Below are 16,608 nucleotides of genomic sequence, written 5' to 3'. Positions count from 1 at the left end.
TTGCAATTATATTTCACAAAATATTTAGAAATAACTATTTACTTTGTATGGGAGGCGACTCACCATTTTTTCCGACCCGTCCCATTTTTCATTAAACTTCATGCAGTGATAAACCATTGAAAATCGTCACAATTATAAAATATCTATTTACTTATCTACAATTTCTTATTTACCCCCATATGCATAAACAGTTTTGTAAATTTGTCAAAGGTTTATAAAACAAATTTTGTTTTATAAAACTTTGATAAATTTAAAAATTGTTTATGCATATGGGAGTTAGAAAATAAAAAAACACCTTCAAAATATATTTGTTAAAGCAAATTTAAATTACTAAAGTCTTCTTCTTTGTTTTCTATAACAACTCTCACTTAAAACAGAGCGAAATCAATACTGTTTAATTGTTTCTCCTATTTATTTACAACAACAAATTGAACAAACACACATTGCTTAGTTTACTTTTTAGCTTAAGGTTCACATGTACACGTTTTTGCATATGTGTTAGTAACATCTTTAAACGCTTATAACTCCTAAAAAACTGAACCGATTTAAATATATATTCTGCACTTCTGTGAATAAATCCCTTTAAAATGGTATATTTCTTGCCCAAATTGAATGTATAATGTGAGCGTAAAAGGGGTCTAAAGAAATCGACTTGCCTATTAATATTATGATATTTCGATATAATTTGGTACATGTAATTTTGTCGGCCCAAGGACGAAGCCTATTGAAACTGGCTGAAATCGATCCATTATTTCACCTAGCCCCCATACAAATGTCCTCCCGAAATTGGACTTCATCATAAGTCATAAATGTTTAATTTATATAGATATCTACACAAATTTCGCTCTTAATAAATTTGAAATCCACAAAATTCATGTCACCTAATTATACGATGATCGGACCATAGTTAGTCATAGCTCCCATATAAGGCTCGCTTCACTTAAACGAGCATAAGTGTCTTAAAAATCTTGGTATACACATAAAATTCAACGGAAATAAGTTTCATAAAGACATAAATCACACGACTTAATTTCATGACGATCAGTCCATATAAGGCCCCCTAACGAAAATCATTCACAATAATAAATTACTGAAATTTTAAACGAAAAATGTTTTTGCTAATTTACTTAGTGTAGGGTATTATATAGTCGATCATGATCGACCATACTTTCTTAATTGTTCATTTTCATATTCTGGATCGTTATATATGTAGCGGATGTGATATAGCCATGTCCGTCCGTCAGTCCGCCTGTATATTGAAATCAACTTTCCGAAGCCACCAAGTAACTTAAATACATGACTTCTACTTCAATATATCCGCTATAGTCCAACTTATTTTAATACTTAAAACCCAGAAAATTGGCACACAAATGGCAGAGATATAAACGCAACTACCTCTATTCTTTCACCTTTTATCATTTTTATTTAAAAAAATATTTTTTTTACCAAAAATTTTTTCACCACATTTAAGATTAATTTGCCAAATGGGGTACGATGATGGATGAGGAGGCATACGATCCCTTTTTCTGGCAGAAACTATATGAGACTGCACAAAACAGGTGGACCAATGATCCATCCTGTGCTATAACGAAGTCGACTTGACCCGTTTATGATGTCGGTAGTACGGTTCTACTTATGGAATTCCTTCGAGAGGAAATAAAGTTAACTGTTTCCTTTACTACTATAGAAGCTGTCATAATGAAGAAGAGAAGGAGACTGTGTCCCATCTGTTCTGCTTCTGATAAACTTGAGGGAACGTATCATCGGAATTCCATTTATATCGGGTAGAGATCAGAGACCTGCGCCGAACGGCTGTAAGCCGGCCGAGCCGAGCCGCCGATAAATTTTCAAAGCCGCAGACGCCGAATTTTTTGTCGGCTTAAGTTGGCTTGAAAATAACCGCCGTTTTTGATAAAAGTTCCGTAGTATTTCATAAAATTTTCAGAATTTCACTTTTTGAATTTTGGATTATTTAGAATTTGTGTAGTTATTCTTTTGTCGACTGACAGCCGACAAGCCGCCGCCGTCGTGAAATTTAGTCGGCGCAGGTCTCTGGTATAGATGAGCCATCAAGGATGGATCCACTACTTCATCAGATAATCTGATTGGTTCACCTCGAAGACAACTGACTGTATTATAAATACCCTGCTATTTATCTCTTTGGTATCACAATGGAATCAGTTTTGAATGGACCCAAGTGAGCTGCTTAATGAGTGGCTGCCCATGACACCTAACCTAAGATTAAGCTCATATGCTGCGTGACAGACATTTTATTTCTGGTACTTTTTGATTTAATCACAAATGGTACTTAGTGAGAATCCACTATGGGGCAATAATGGTACTTTATATTCCTACTAATTAGAGTTTATCTTTTCCCGCACTTTTTCATTTCCCGGCAAATCGGGATTAATTTGCATTTGTTTTGGAGAAAGTCAAGTAAAACATCACATAAAACTAAAGAAAATAATTCCTGGGAATTCTCGCACAATTTACCGGGATTGAAAATTTTGCCGAATTCTTGAGATTTCTCGTTTCGGGAATTCCAGTGAAAAACTCTACTACTAATTTTACTTTTCTACATTACTGGACCAATATTATATAAGGTAATTAACCATAAATGATGCTAAATGAGTGAGAATTCTCAAGTACTCGGCTTTTGACACCCTGTATCTCAAGTTATATTCTAATCCTATAGCCTCCTCTACCATTCCTTTAAACATAATTTTGCAATCAAATTATTACCTCCCACTGTGTGGTGTCAATGCAAATATTCCAGGATTTTTAGCTGAAACATGGATTTTTTTATCCCGGGAATTCCCGTTACAAATTTCCCGGGAATTTTGCCATTATTTATAGAATTTATTTCTTATTGAATCATTCTAATTTCTTTAAATTTCTTCTTCAAATCCATAACAAAATAGCTTCAAGAATTTATTAAATGATTAAATTTTCTTCAATTAAAATCTAGTATAAAATGGTTTAAGACAATATTTTCAATTAATTTTGTAAATGATTTGATTTAACAAAAATTTAAATTCTGTTATTAATTAACTTTAAAATTAATTCAGTTTAAACAAATGCTTTGGAATGAATCTAAAAAATTAAATATTAGGAAGGGATTTATGGAATGAAAGGCTGACATTTTTTAATTACGGATTAAGATTTTAGTGAATTAAGCTCAAATTTTATTAATTAATTCGAAGCTCTGATATCTAATAATTATAACACTAAGTTTTTATATGAAATTTGTCTATAATATTCCTAATTTAAGTAAAATTATATATTTCGGGAATAGCCGGGTACCCGGGAATATAGAAAAAAATTTCCCGATTCCCGGGAATCAAAAAAGGTCGGGAAATTAAAAACCCTAGTTGCAAGTAATTGAACGATTCCTTTTAAAAGATTCATGTCATGGAATCAGTTCTGGGAAATGCAATGAACAAATTTAATTTTCCTGATGCAACGAAACATATTGCAAATAATTGGTCAATTCCCTTTAGAATAATGCAAAGCCAGTTTCATTCAATCACCAATCTGAGTTTCCAAAAGTTCAATAGAGAAACTATAATGAAAACTGCAAACTCAAATAATGCCTGGTTAAATTCACTTTAATATGAGTTATTTATCATCCTGTCATCTTACCTCAGTTTGGGCACAATTTGCAAGCATCCTTCAGAGAATCAGTACTGGAAAATGAAAAAACAAATGAAAATATTAAAAGAAGACTTTGTCTACAATTCCCAAAAAATCCATTTGATGCTCTGCGTTGAAGAATGCAAAGAACAATTAAAAAAAAAACAATTGGAATTTCCAGAAATAATAAAGAAGATTGCAAACCATTGGTCTATTCCTGTTAAAATTAAGTAAGTATTGCCCATATGTCAGAATAAAGCAAATTTAATGCATAGTACAAAAATAGAAGGTAGTTTCATTCTCTCTTTATCATGATATAATGTAACGACTTTGACAATTTTGTAGTTGATTTGAAATGGTTTTTAAGGAACTTTATTAAACTTCAAGGCTCTCTCTACTCTCTTATATTCCTTAACTAAACTTAAGAACTTTTTAAAATTTGTTATGACTGAAAAACCAGATTGTCAAATTATGTGTAGTTTAATCTTAATACATGAATAAATGTTGGTTTATTTGAAAATTTTCTAGCCAACTTCGATTTATGTGCACTTGTATGCTCAAATTAAGTTGTTTTTTTTTCAACAACATTTTAAACTTTTGCTTATCGAATTGCTTTGATTAAGTTTTTTCGGTTTTTCAACCTAAAAGGTATAAATAATGTGGTGTATTTAAGAACTTGCTGTAGTTTTCAATACACTTTCGGTCTAAGTGCGTGTATTTATAAATCCTGTTAATATAATTCTTGGAAATATTTAATTCACTTTAAAATGAAATACTTTGTAAGTTGGTGCATTTTACACATGTGTTCACTAGTTTGTTTTCTTTTTTTGACAAAGTTAAAACAATTACGAACAGGAATGAGATAAATGAAATTAAAAAAACAGCTTAATTTCCCTTGTCATCCTCCTGTCAGTAACAAAAACCGTGCAAAAATGTTATTTGAATTTAAGAGTAAACAAAAATAATAATACAACTGTGGTACAAAAAATAAAAAAAAGCAAGTAAGAGTATGGTGTGGGGTCAATTATGGACCGATCCGATATTAATTATTATAAAACAATACTGAGTTATCAAGCCATTTTCTGAGGGGAACTTCAAATGGGGACTAGGGCAAATGTTGCCCGATTTTCGACCTACTTTACTGTACAATTTCACAATACTTAGGACTAATTTGTGCAAAATTGTATCAGGATTGCCGCATAATCAACATATTTATGACTGCTCAAAAAGTATTCCGGGTAGTGTTGCCAGCCTGGCTGGACTTGGCTGGATTGTCCAGCTTTTTTGATGCCTGTCCAGTTTCAAGCTAAAATTTCATTTGTCCAGCTGAATAGAAATTTTCGACAATAATATCTATATTATTTATTACTTCAAATTTACTAATTAAGAAGAAAGGAAAAAATAAATGCCAAAAAGTTTTAGGGGAATACCTGTCATATGGAATTTCTGTTAATGACGTCAATGAAGAAGAAGAATGTAAAAGTTAAGGATTATCAGAAGCATTTTTATATTTTATGCAAAACATAATGCAGGAATTTCATACAACTATTTTAGCTCTTGAGAATGACTCTTGTACAGTTTTAGAGTTGCTCGATATAATGACCGTACTTATAAATAGCCTCAAAAGTAGAAAAAATTACAAATATTTTATGGCACCAAAGTTAACAGCATTTTGAAAAAAATTTCGCCTAATGGACAAAAACTTTAAGACTGAAGTAGAAGACTTATTATTGCAGCCTTCGTGAAGTTTATAAAAAAATACCAAGTGATTTGTTAAATGATATGGTCCTATTTTTTTTAAAAAAGGTGAAAGGAGTGAATTCGAGAATTTATGAAAAGTTATATGTTTCGTATTTTCAATACCACTAAGTAACACTTTTTGTGAAAGAGTTTTTACTATTTTAAACAATCCCAGCAAAAATGTTGTGAATTTTTGTAATGACAACTAGTTATTTCATGCTTTATTTTCTAATGAGTGGTGCACATTATTTTATTTACTAGAATAAGTACTTATTTTTATACAGGTTGGTAATGAACTTTTGCATTTACCACAGCTATCTAGTGTGTTTGACTGGAAAACGGGAGGTTAGTGGTTCGCCACCTGTCAAAGCCATTAATTTTTTTGTTCATATCATATTCATTTATATGTTGATGTTAAAACTATTGTCAATTTACAATAAAATAACTCGTACATGGAGCAGTGAGTTAGCAGCTCGACTATCAAACTCAAGCAAACAATGTGACTGTTCGATTCCCACACAAGGCAATATTTTTTGTGTTTTTTTTAGCACATATTCTTGTTGTGAATTTACTACTTATTTCTTAACTGACCCATGAATTTTTTAAAAATCTCGAACAAAGGTAAGTAGTGTTTCAGTCAAATAATAAGTAGTTATGCCTTGGCTGCAATATTACTTGCTGGCTTAAGAAATAAACCGAATGTCATTCGACATGATTAGAGCTGAAATATTAATACGAACAAATTTGGAGGAAGTTTGTAAAGATTTTCAAAATGGTTTACAAACCTCTAGGTTTGGAATTGGCCAAAATCCGTAAGTTCGAAAACGGAATAATGTGGCAGTGTTTTTAGTATTTAATAATATAAATATGTATATGACGGACTGAACCGATAAAATTTAAGCATAGTTAAATAAATTTTAAGGAATCAAATGAAAATATTTTATTGTGATTCAAATTTTTTTAATAACTGCTAAAAACACTATTTGTAAAAACTTGAAAAGCGACCAAGTGGGGGTTGCAGACCCCCGTTTTCAAAGATTTTGAAACACCCTCAAAATTTTGAGATATTTTGAAAACACTGTTTTACGATAGGTTGTAGTTCTTTAAAGAAAATTGTATATAGAAAAAACGAGACATTACTTTTAAAATCGGTTTAAATTTGTAAAAATTTATAAACTTTTTCGAACATTTTTTTGACACAATTTGTAATTTACTCAACATGACCTATGGGCATATCGTGTTTTCAACAGACAGATACACGGACGGACATAGCTAGATCTCCTTAGAATCTTAGAAGGATCCAGGATATAGGAGGGTGATCAATAAGTCCGTGACTTTTTGAATGAAATACAGGTTTTTGGATAAAAAATCATTTTATTATTAAACATATACTACGTTTATACGTAGCCTATTCGTAAATAAAAATAATTTGCAATTAACTAATTCTCTGTTTATATGTCACTTTGGTTACGGAAAATTCTTATTTTTTTAATTGCAAAAATTAAAGAATTAAAAATGATTTTTTGTCATGCAATCCAATTAATGCAAAAACGCAATGAAATATTTAAAAAACGGAAGAAAAACTAAAAACGTTTAAAAATATGGCAATGTTTAAATTCTTATTTGCAAATAGTGTCGTTAATCAGGAATTGTTTTTGTGAGTTGGCTTTTTGCAAATAAAAAATTAATTCACTGTTTATATGGCAAATTGTTCTACTTTCAATATATTTATTTGCGAATAATTCATGCGTATAAACGTAGTAATAGTCTCCTTTGAGCTCTATACACTTTATTTATCGTTTCTCCAATTTTTTTAACCCTTCCAAAAAATAAAATATGTCGAGGTCATCCAAATAGTTGGATGATTTCATTGTTGGAGTCAAATGTCTTTCCACCGAGACATTTCATCAAGTTTGGAAACAAGAAATAGTCACTCGTGGCTAAATCCGGTGAATAGGATTTTAAATTGATAGTGCAGAGTAAGCTTAGCCTTGGTTTGAGTGAAGTTTTTTCCGCAAAAAAAATGTTTAATGATCTCCTCAAGACCTAACTACTAAATGACAGGAGTCAACTGGCAGATGCCTATTGACAGGAGTAGTGTTGGCCTTTCAGTTAAGAGGCGGGAAACTCAAAAAGTCACGGACTTATTGACCCGCATGTAATATATGAAAAAACGTTGAAAATTTGTAAAAGGTGCAAGGTTTGTGGGGCTTCTGAAGTGTAAACATAGGCTTTTTATATAAGTATTTGATACGGCTGAAAACCTTATGACTTGAAGATTTATATTTAAGTAAAATTAAATAATTTTATAAATTTGTCTGACGTCATTTACTTGAAAAACTAAAATAATACGGTGCTACGATGGAAAAAAAAATTGGAAAACGACCTAGCGTGGGTTATAGGGCTTGCTGAGTACATTACAAATCGTGTCAAAACATTTCAGAAACACCCTCAAAAACCCGTTTTCAGTGATGTTCGTCAACTTATAGATCTGTAACTCAGTCAGATTTTGTCAGACTTTAAATTTGTTAACGGGTTTGAAAAGAAAACTGATTACGCTTTAAAATGGCGTGCAGTTTTTGATACATTTGTAAGTTATATATATTTCTTTTGTTAAGAATGTCTAAAAGAAAAACAAAATTTATCAACTTTTTTGACTTTAATAGCTTTTCATTGCTCATTTTGATATGGAAGCTTATAAAAATCTATACTAATGTATAAAGGAAATTTATTTTTAAAAAAAAACACGATTCTAATTACTTAAATCGGATCAAAATTGTAAAAGTTATTCAACTTTTCATTAACACCTTCTCCCCCAGCCCATATGAATAAAAAAAAAAACAAAAAACTATACAAAAAACAAGTAAGAAAGTATGGTCGGTCAAGCCCGACCATATAATACCCTATACTAAGTAAAAGAGCAAAAACATTTTTCATTTAAAATTTCAATAATTTATATTTTTGAGTGATTTTCGGAAGTGGGCCTTATATGGGTGCTATGATCAATTATGTTGTGTGTATACCAACATTTTTAAGCGATTTATGCACGTTAAAGTGATTTTCGGAAGCGGGTATATATGGGGGCTATGACTAATTATGGACCGATCGTAACAAAATTTGGTGACATGAATTTTGTGTGTATAAAAATTATTTGGAGCGGAATTTGTGGAGATACATATATAAATTAAACATTTATGACCGATAAAGTCCAATTTCGGGAGGACATTTGTATGGGGGCTAGGTGAAATAATGTACCGATTTCAGCCAGTTTCAATTAGCGAAAAAATAATATGAGCCGAAAAAATAATATGTATCAAATTTCATCGAAATATCTTCAAAATTGCGACCTGTACTCTGCGCACAAAGTTTACATGGACAGCCAGCCAGCCAGCCGGCCAGACGGAGGGACGGACATCGTTTAGTCTACTCAGAAAGTGATTCTAAGTCGATCGGTATACTTTAAGGTGGGTGTTAGACTAATATTTTTGGGCGTTACAAACATCTGCACAAACGCATTATACCCTCCCCACTATGGTGGTGTAGGGTTTAAAAAAAGATACGTTATTTACCTGTGATAGTGTTTCAGGATCGGTGCTTTACGTTTTTAGAACGAGATAACTGTTAGCAAGTATTTTTTGTAGATCTTCTCAAGGACTATTTATATTTTAAATTTCAGCTCATTCAGATCATAAATAGATTTTAGGCGATTTTTTTAAACAAAATGTGGCTAAGCAAATGCAAATTCACTCGAAAACACCTCAGCTCCAACCATTTTTGCATGATTAGTTTATTCAATTTCTTAATACGTGATGTTGCTTTTTTAAGTAATTAAAAAATTAGTTTTAAATACCAAAGCAAATTACCTTAAATGTCATCAGGAATTTCAATTGACTTGCTTCAGTAAAATTACTTATTTAAACATAATAAATGATGACTTTTAAAGGGTGTTCTTAAAGTTAAACAAGAATTGAATTAGTTAATATTATTTATATGATATCGGTAACCATAATATGGTAAAGTTAACATTTTCAAGATTATCGCAATCATATAAATGATTGTAGTAAATAAATTATGTTTATGATAATCATGTTAATGATCAATATATTATGATTATGATAACCATAAGCCAAGAACAACATAATGTGGTATATCTTTAATCATAAAAATGGTTGTCGCAAACCTATACGAAATTACTACAATCATTTATATGATTGTTCCGCATTCATAGCATTGTGTTGGAACTAGGAAAATAGGTTATGGGAGGCAGGAAAGAGGGAGTAGTGTTTGTGGACATTTGATTTGAATTTTCCTATATTGAAAGTGACAGGAAATACTTCAGAAGGAAGCTTATTCCACATACGGACAGTACGGCTATAGAACGAATTTTCCCTGTAATGTGTTGTGCGATTTACTGTCCAGTCGACAACGAATTGATGTGCCCTTGTCGAAGAGCGTGTGTTGCGTAAAAATCTACGGGTTTCGGGAACAAGTTCCCTAATTTCAACAGAGCACATACCATTGTAGTATCGGTAGAACAGTGAAACACAACCCACATTGCGACGATGTTCCAGTGAGTCAATAGAGCTGGATACCCTACTGTCACCGATAAGCATCTTCGCCCTCTCCTGTACGCGGTCGAGTAACTACAAAATAGACTTCGAAGCACCGGCCCACACATGAGAGTTGTATTCCATTTTAGGTCGGATATAAGTGGTGTAAATAGTAAGGAGATCAGATGGAGTGAAGTATTTCTTACACCGTTTTAGGAAACCAAGGCACTTGAATGCTTCTTTCGACACTCGAAAAATGTGTTTTGTTCAGCGGACATCGCACTGAATACTCATGCCTAGAACATCAAGAGCTTCTGATTCCTTAATATTTACACCACCCATAAAAGCAGATGGAGCAACATGATCTGTTGTGCGTTTGTGGGTTAACATACAACATTGAGTCTTGCGTGCATTAAAATCGACTCTATTCGCACAACCCCATTCAGAGATTGTCACAAGATCTTGGTTGAGCGTATCATTCATATTTTGCCTCATTGCCCCAATCTCCGACAGGCTTGGTCTATAATTGAATGCATATGAATGGCAAATGTTGCTGTCATCTGCAAAAGAGTAGATAGGGTTGGAAGTTTGACGTAGAAGGTCGTTTATAAAGATAAGAAATATAACTCGTTTGATGAAATTCCATCTATAACAACTCGTATAGTGCGATCTCTGAGAAAGCTCGATATAAATCGACAGAAGTTATTACCAACACCAAAAGCAATAAGTTTTGCTAAAAGCGCACCATGCCATACTCTATCAAACGCTTGAATCTCATTTTCATCTTGGCTTTTGTTAATCGTGAAAATTGCCGCATTATTGGATGCAGATAATCCACATATGTTTATCGAAAAACTAATTTATTCACGTGCAATCGTGTCAGTGTTTGGTGGGGATTTTGGAATTGAAACATCATTGGAATCATACTTCTTCGAAAATATGGCTGGTCAAATAGAGAATTTAAATGGTGCTCTTTGTGGGGACATGAGAACAAAGTTCTTTACCATGAGTGGCAAGGGTATATATAAGTTTGTCATTCCGTTTGTACTTTCTAAATATTTCATGTGCGACCCCACAAAGTATATATGAGGTGCCGCAGAACAAAAGGTACTTTTTCGAATTTTTTTACAAATTGATTTTTTGGTATTTTTATAATATTTGGGTTGAAATATTCTAGAAAAAAGCAATTTCCCAAAATTTTGTAATTTTCAAAAAAGTACCTTTTGTTCTGCGGCTTGTCATATATTCTGGATCGTTATAGATAAAGAAGTCAATATAGCCATGCATGTGGAAATCAATTTTCCGTAGCCCCCAAATAACTTACATACATGACATCAATATATCGAGAATACTTCCGGCTCGGTTGCTATTTAAAATCGACAAAATCGGCAACCAATGGCTGAGATATAAGGAAAAAACCGGGACAACCTCGATTTTTGCCCTATTTTTGATCTATATCTGGATCACTAAGCCATTAATATAGATTATATGGATATCTAATGATAAATATTTCAAAGTCCATTGCAACGATGTAGATAAGGCTATATAGTTGGACCTACAATGGGTTAAAATCGGGAAAAATATTTTTTAACCCTAATTTTGTTGTAAAAATGGGTCAATTTTGACCCGAACACCCTATGATGGTTAAATATATTAAGTTTTTATAACATACTAATCATCTTTTTGTACCTAAGATCATTATGGAGATAATTAGGTACAACAAGTTATCAACCGCAATCGCTTCGCTCATTACAACCTCAATAAATTCGAATTCTACAATATGATTTGTGGTTTAAACTGAAAACATAGTAGATATTCTATTTATTATTTTCAATTGCAATTCATCATTGCTTTGGAAAGACATTGCATTGTTAAATTGCAACATAAAGTGATGCTGATCAAAGACTGATTACCATCATTAATGTATAATATCTTGCGGTAAACTCTATAAACCAGAATAATCCTGATATCCTTGTAAGCACAGTTAATATTCAAGTGTTTCATGCTAAACAACTATGTAACATTAAAGTTTACATTATTTCAATTTGTTTTACTCTATTGATTTTAGATTCTGAGAAATATCCACCTAATTTGAGTTGCTTTGGTTATTGCATGTATTCATTTATTAATTGGGGAAATTGTTGTATTTACAAACAGAAAATAGTTTAGTTGGAAAACGATTAGAATAATATGTATTTAATAGGAATAAATAATATTTTATTATTATAATTATACAATAAAACATAATTGTAATGGAATTATTGTTTTTACAATAGTATACTTGTTCGAGCTTCAAAGGGTTAAATTCTGAAAATACTGTTTTAGCAGTTATTTTGGTTGTCAATTACGTATTTTAACTATATTAGTATACTAATTGATGACCGAAATTGTTTATAATAATTTGAACAATTTTCAAACAAAATTGAGGCTTTAATTTATGAAATGTTTATGGAACGTATACGTAATATTTACTAATTTAACACTCATACGTATGGAGTAGGATTGTATCGACTGCGCAACTTTTTTTCATAGCTACATTTAAAAACATAAATAGTGGTCCAAATGAAAAAAGGACGATCAACTGTGATCAGTTGCATTTTCAAACAAAATTCAATTTTTATATAAAAATTAAGTAAAACATAAAATTGTTTATAACTTGGTAAATAGTGGTCCAAATAGAAAAAGGACGATCATCTGTGATCACTTATATTTTCAACCAAAAATCGATTTTTATATGAAAATCATGTGAAACATAAAATTGGCTATAAGTCGTTAAATAATGGTCCAAATAAAAAAGGACGATCAGCTGCGATCACTTATATTTTTCACCAAAAATCGATTTTTATATGAAAATCAAGTAAAACATAAAATTGGCTATAATTCGGTAAATAGTGGTCCAAATAAAAAAGGACGATCAGCTGCGATCACTTATATTTTCAACCAAAAATCGATTTTTATATGAAAATCAAGTAAAACATAAAATTGTTTATAACTTGGTAAATAGTGGTCCAAATAGAAAAAGGACGATCATCTGTGATCACTTATATTTTCAACTAAAAATCGATTTTTATATCAAAATCAAGTAAAACATAAAATTGGCTATAATTCGGTAAATAGTGGTCCAAATAAAAAAGGACGATCAGCTGCGATCACTTATATTTTCAACCAAAAATCGATTTTTATATGAATATCAAGTAAAACATAAAATTGGCTATAATTCGGTAAATAGTGGTCCAAATGGAAAAAGGACGATCATCTGTGATCACTTATATTTTCCACCAAAAATCGATTTTTATATGAAAATCAAGTAAAACATAAAATTGTTTATAACTTGGTAAATAGTGGTCAAAATAGAAAAAGAACGATCATCTGTGATCACTTATATTTTTAACCAAAAATTGATTTTTATATGAAAATCATGGAAAACATAAAATTTTCTATAAGTCGGTAAATAGTGGTCCAAATGGAAAAAGGAAGATAATCTGAGATCACTTGTATTTTCGACCAAAAATCTATGTTTTATATGAAAATCAAGTAAAACAGAAAATTGGCTATAAGTCGGTAAATGGTGGTCCAAATGGAAAAAGAACGATCATCTGTGATCACTTATATTTTCAACCAAAAATCGATTTTTATATGAAAATCAAGTAAAACATAGAATTGTTTATAACTTGGTAAATAGTGGACCAAATAGAAAAAGGACGATCAGTTGCGATCACTTATATATTCCACCAAAAACCGATTTTTATATGAAAATCAAGTGGAACCTAAAATTGGCTATAAGTCGGTAAATATTGGTCCAAATGGAAAAAGGAGGATCATCTGTGATCACTTATATTTATAAGACATGTCTTTTATAGCAAAATGTTTTCGGTAAAGATACCTTACAGAAAAACATAAAATTGTTAAATGTTTTTAAGGAAAGTTTATTTTTAATAAAACGATGAGCTAAGTTACCTTTTCGTCCTAAAAACAGCAAAAATTAACCATTTTTTGAATATATAAATTTAAAATCGTTTATTTTTGGATCCATAATTGGTATTGCTCTGAAATCTTTTGTATGTTATTCGTAATTTAGTTGTCTAACTAACAAAAGAAATTCGAGTCCATTCGGTCCAAAAGTACGACATACATATATTTTTAAAAAAGTGGACCAAGGTATGGCAAAATTTTTAAATTTCAATTTTGAAATGCCTATAAATCGGAAATTATAAGAGATAAATAGTTGACGCCAGCATTTTTTTCAAGACCCAACCAAGATGTTAAAATATTTGAAATCGGATCGGAAATAAAAAAGAGAGACAATTTTGACACGGAAGACAAAGATCGACCAGGCAGGCCTCAAAAGATGAGCAGTTCTTTTGGTACGAAATCTACATGTTGCCAGAAAAATGGGATAAGGTCATGTTAGTAATGGCCAATGCTTTGAATAAAGTTATTTTGTTCAAAAGTTTTAAAATAAAAGCCAACAATTTAACTATATTTAATTAAATTATTGGAATAATATGTGTTGCTCTTTATTCGTTCGAATATTTGAGGAAATTTTAATAAATTAATCGAAAACTCGAATAATAATAAATCACAAACTTTTATTCGATTAAAATAGAAGTTCGAATAATCGACATCCCGAATAATTATTTAACCTCTTTTTTAAGACATTCACAAAATATATTTGATTAAATTATTCGAATAATATTTGTTGCTCTTTATTCGTTCGAATATTAGAGGAAATTTTAATAAATTAATCGATTACTGGAATAATAGAAAATCATAAACTTTTATTCGATTAAAATAAAACTCGAATAATCGACAACCTCTTTTAGAATTTATTGAGATACATTTTTAACATTTCTTGATATTTCGTTTAAAAATGTAAAATTTGGGAATAAACTAAACTTTGCAACCTCTAAACGTTTTACTAAAATTCACAGCATTTTAGAGCACCAAAAATCGGAAAAGTCCATTATAAGAAGTTCCTCAAAAAATTATGTTTTCTATTTAATTCAAAGCTTGCTTACATTTTGGAACACCATTTAGTAGAATTAATTAATTAAATACCCTGAAGTAAAAGAACAAACTTATTTTTTTGTTATATGTATGTAAGTATGTTTAAATCCTTGATGTCTTTTTAATTAAGTGCGTTGGATGTCCACAAATAAAACATGACACCATGGATGACAGAAAATGTGAACAACAAGCAGACAACAGCAAAAAACAAATAAATAAAACAAAATATTTATGTAGAAGGGAAAAACAATCAATGTTTAAGTTGATTTATGAGTTTAAAAAAAAAATACAAAATGTCAAATGCCATTAGCGTATTTGAAAAAGAAAGCAAACTAAATGACACCAACAGATTTATCTTAATTATTTATAAATTAGCTTAATATACTGTTTTGTATTATTTTTCATTTAAGCTCATATTACTGCTAGTTGCTGTGGCTCTTTGTCAAGCAGCCCCTCTGGAGGAATCCTCAGTTAAAGCTAAACGTGGTTTACACTTGGGTCTGGGCTATCATGCTCCCTTGGTCTCTTCCTCTTATGTATCCGCACCTGCCGCTGTGTATCATTCCGCCCCAGTCATATCTCATGCTCCCCTCATTCATCATGCTCCGCTCATTTCACATGCTCCCCTTATAGCTCATGCTCCCATCTATTCATCGCATCATATTTTGCCCTCCCTCCATGCAATTCATCATTACTAAGGAGTCTTAAAATTAATTTAACAAATTAAATGAAACCGTGAATGCCAGAGCACTTGAATTTGTAGAATTTGCTGCTGTTCTGATTGCTAATGAGTTAAACGTAAATTGATTGAGCATTTTTTTTTATTTTTTTGTTTTATTAAAGTTATTAAAGAATTTGTTTTAATTGTGTGTTTTTTTTCTAATTAATTTAATTAAGAAACTTTCTAAATAAATGAGCAGATATTCCAAAAAGAAAAAACAAAAAAAAAGTTTTCTTATTTCTTGGCAGAAATAGAACAAAAATAATTAGTATTTTGTAGAGATTTTTCAAACAAAATTGAGGTTTTAATTTATGAAATGCTTATGGAACCTATACGTAATATTAACTCATTTAACACTCATACGTAAGGAGTAGGATTGTATAAGTCGACTACATTTAAAAACATAAATAGTGGTTTATATGGAAAAACGACGATCAATTTTCAAACAAAAATCAATTTTAATATGAAAATCAAGTAAAACTTAAAATTGGCTATAAGTCGATAAATATTGGTCCAAATGGAAAAAGGACGATCATCTGTGATCACTTGTATTTGCAACCAAAATTCGATTTTTTATATGAAAATCAAGTGAAACATAAAATTGGCTATAAGTCGGTAAATAGTGGTCCAAATGAAAAAAGGAAGATATTCTGTGATCACTTGTATTTTAAAATCAAGTAAAATATAAAATTGGCTATAAGTCGGCAAATAGTGGTCCAAATTGAAAAAGGACGATCATCTGTGATCACTTATATTTTCTATCAAAAATTAATTTTTATATGAAAATCAACTAAAATATAAAATTGGCTATAAGTCAGTAAATAGTGGTCCAAATGGAAAAAGGACGATCATCCGTGATCACTTATATTTTCCACCAAAAATCAAATTTTATATGAAAATTAAGTAAATCAAGCTATAAGTCAGTAAATAGTGGTCCAAATGGAAAAAGTACGATCA

General features: G+C 30.8%; 1 protein-coding gene across 1 annotated transcript; it reads left to right on the top strand.

Annotated features, from left to right (window-relative positions):
- Positions 1 to 15,223: 15,223 nt before the first annotated feature.
- Positions 15,224 to 15,879, top strand: LOC135961504 (pupal cuticle protein G1A). The gene is made up of 2 exons (XM_065513004.1): positions 15,224 to 15,241; positions 15,341 to 15,879. Exons 1-2 carry the CDS (start codon positions 15,224 to 15,226, stop codon positions 15,626 to 15,628), a joined length of 306 nt encoding a protein of 101 aa, XP_065369076.1. The 3' UTR covers positions 15,629 to 15,879.
- Positions 15,880 to 16,608: the final 729 nt, after the last annotated feature.

The sequence above is a fragment of the Calliphora vicina genome, chromosome 5 (genome assembly GCF_958450345.1).
Source record: "Calliphora vicina chromosome 5, idCalVici1.1, whole genome shotgun sequence".
Taxonomy (NCBI): domain Eukaryota; kingdom Metazoa; phylum Arthropoda; class Insecta; order Diptera; family Calliphoridae; genus Calliphora; species Calliphora vicina.
This window is presented reverse-complemented; position numbering and strand designations above follow the sequence as displayed.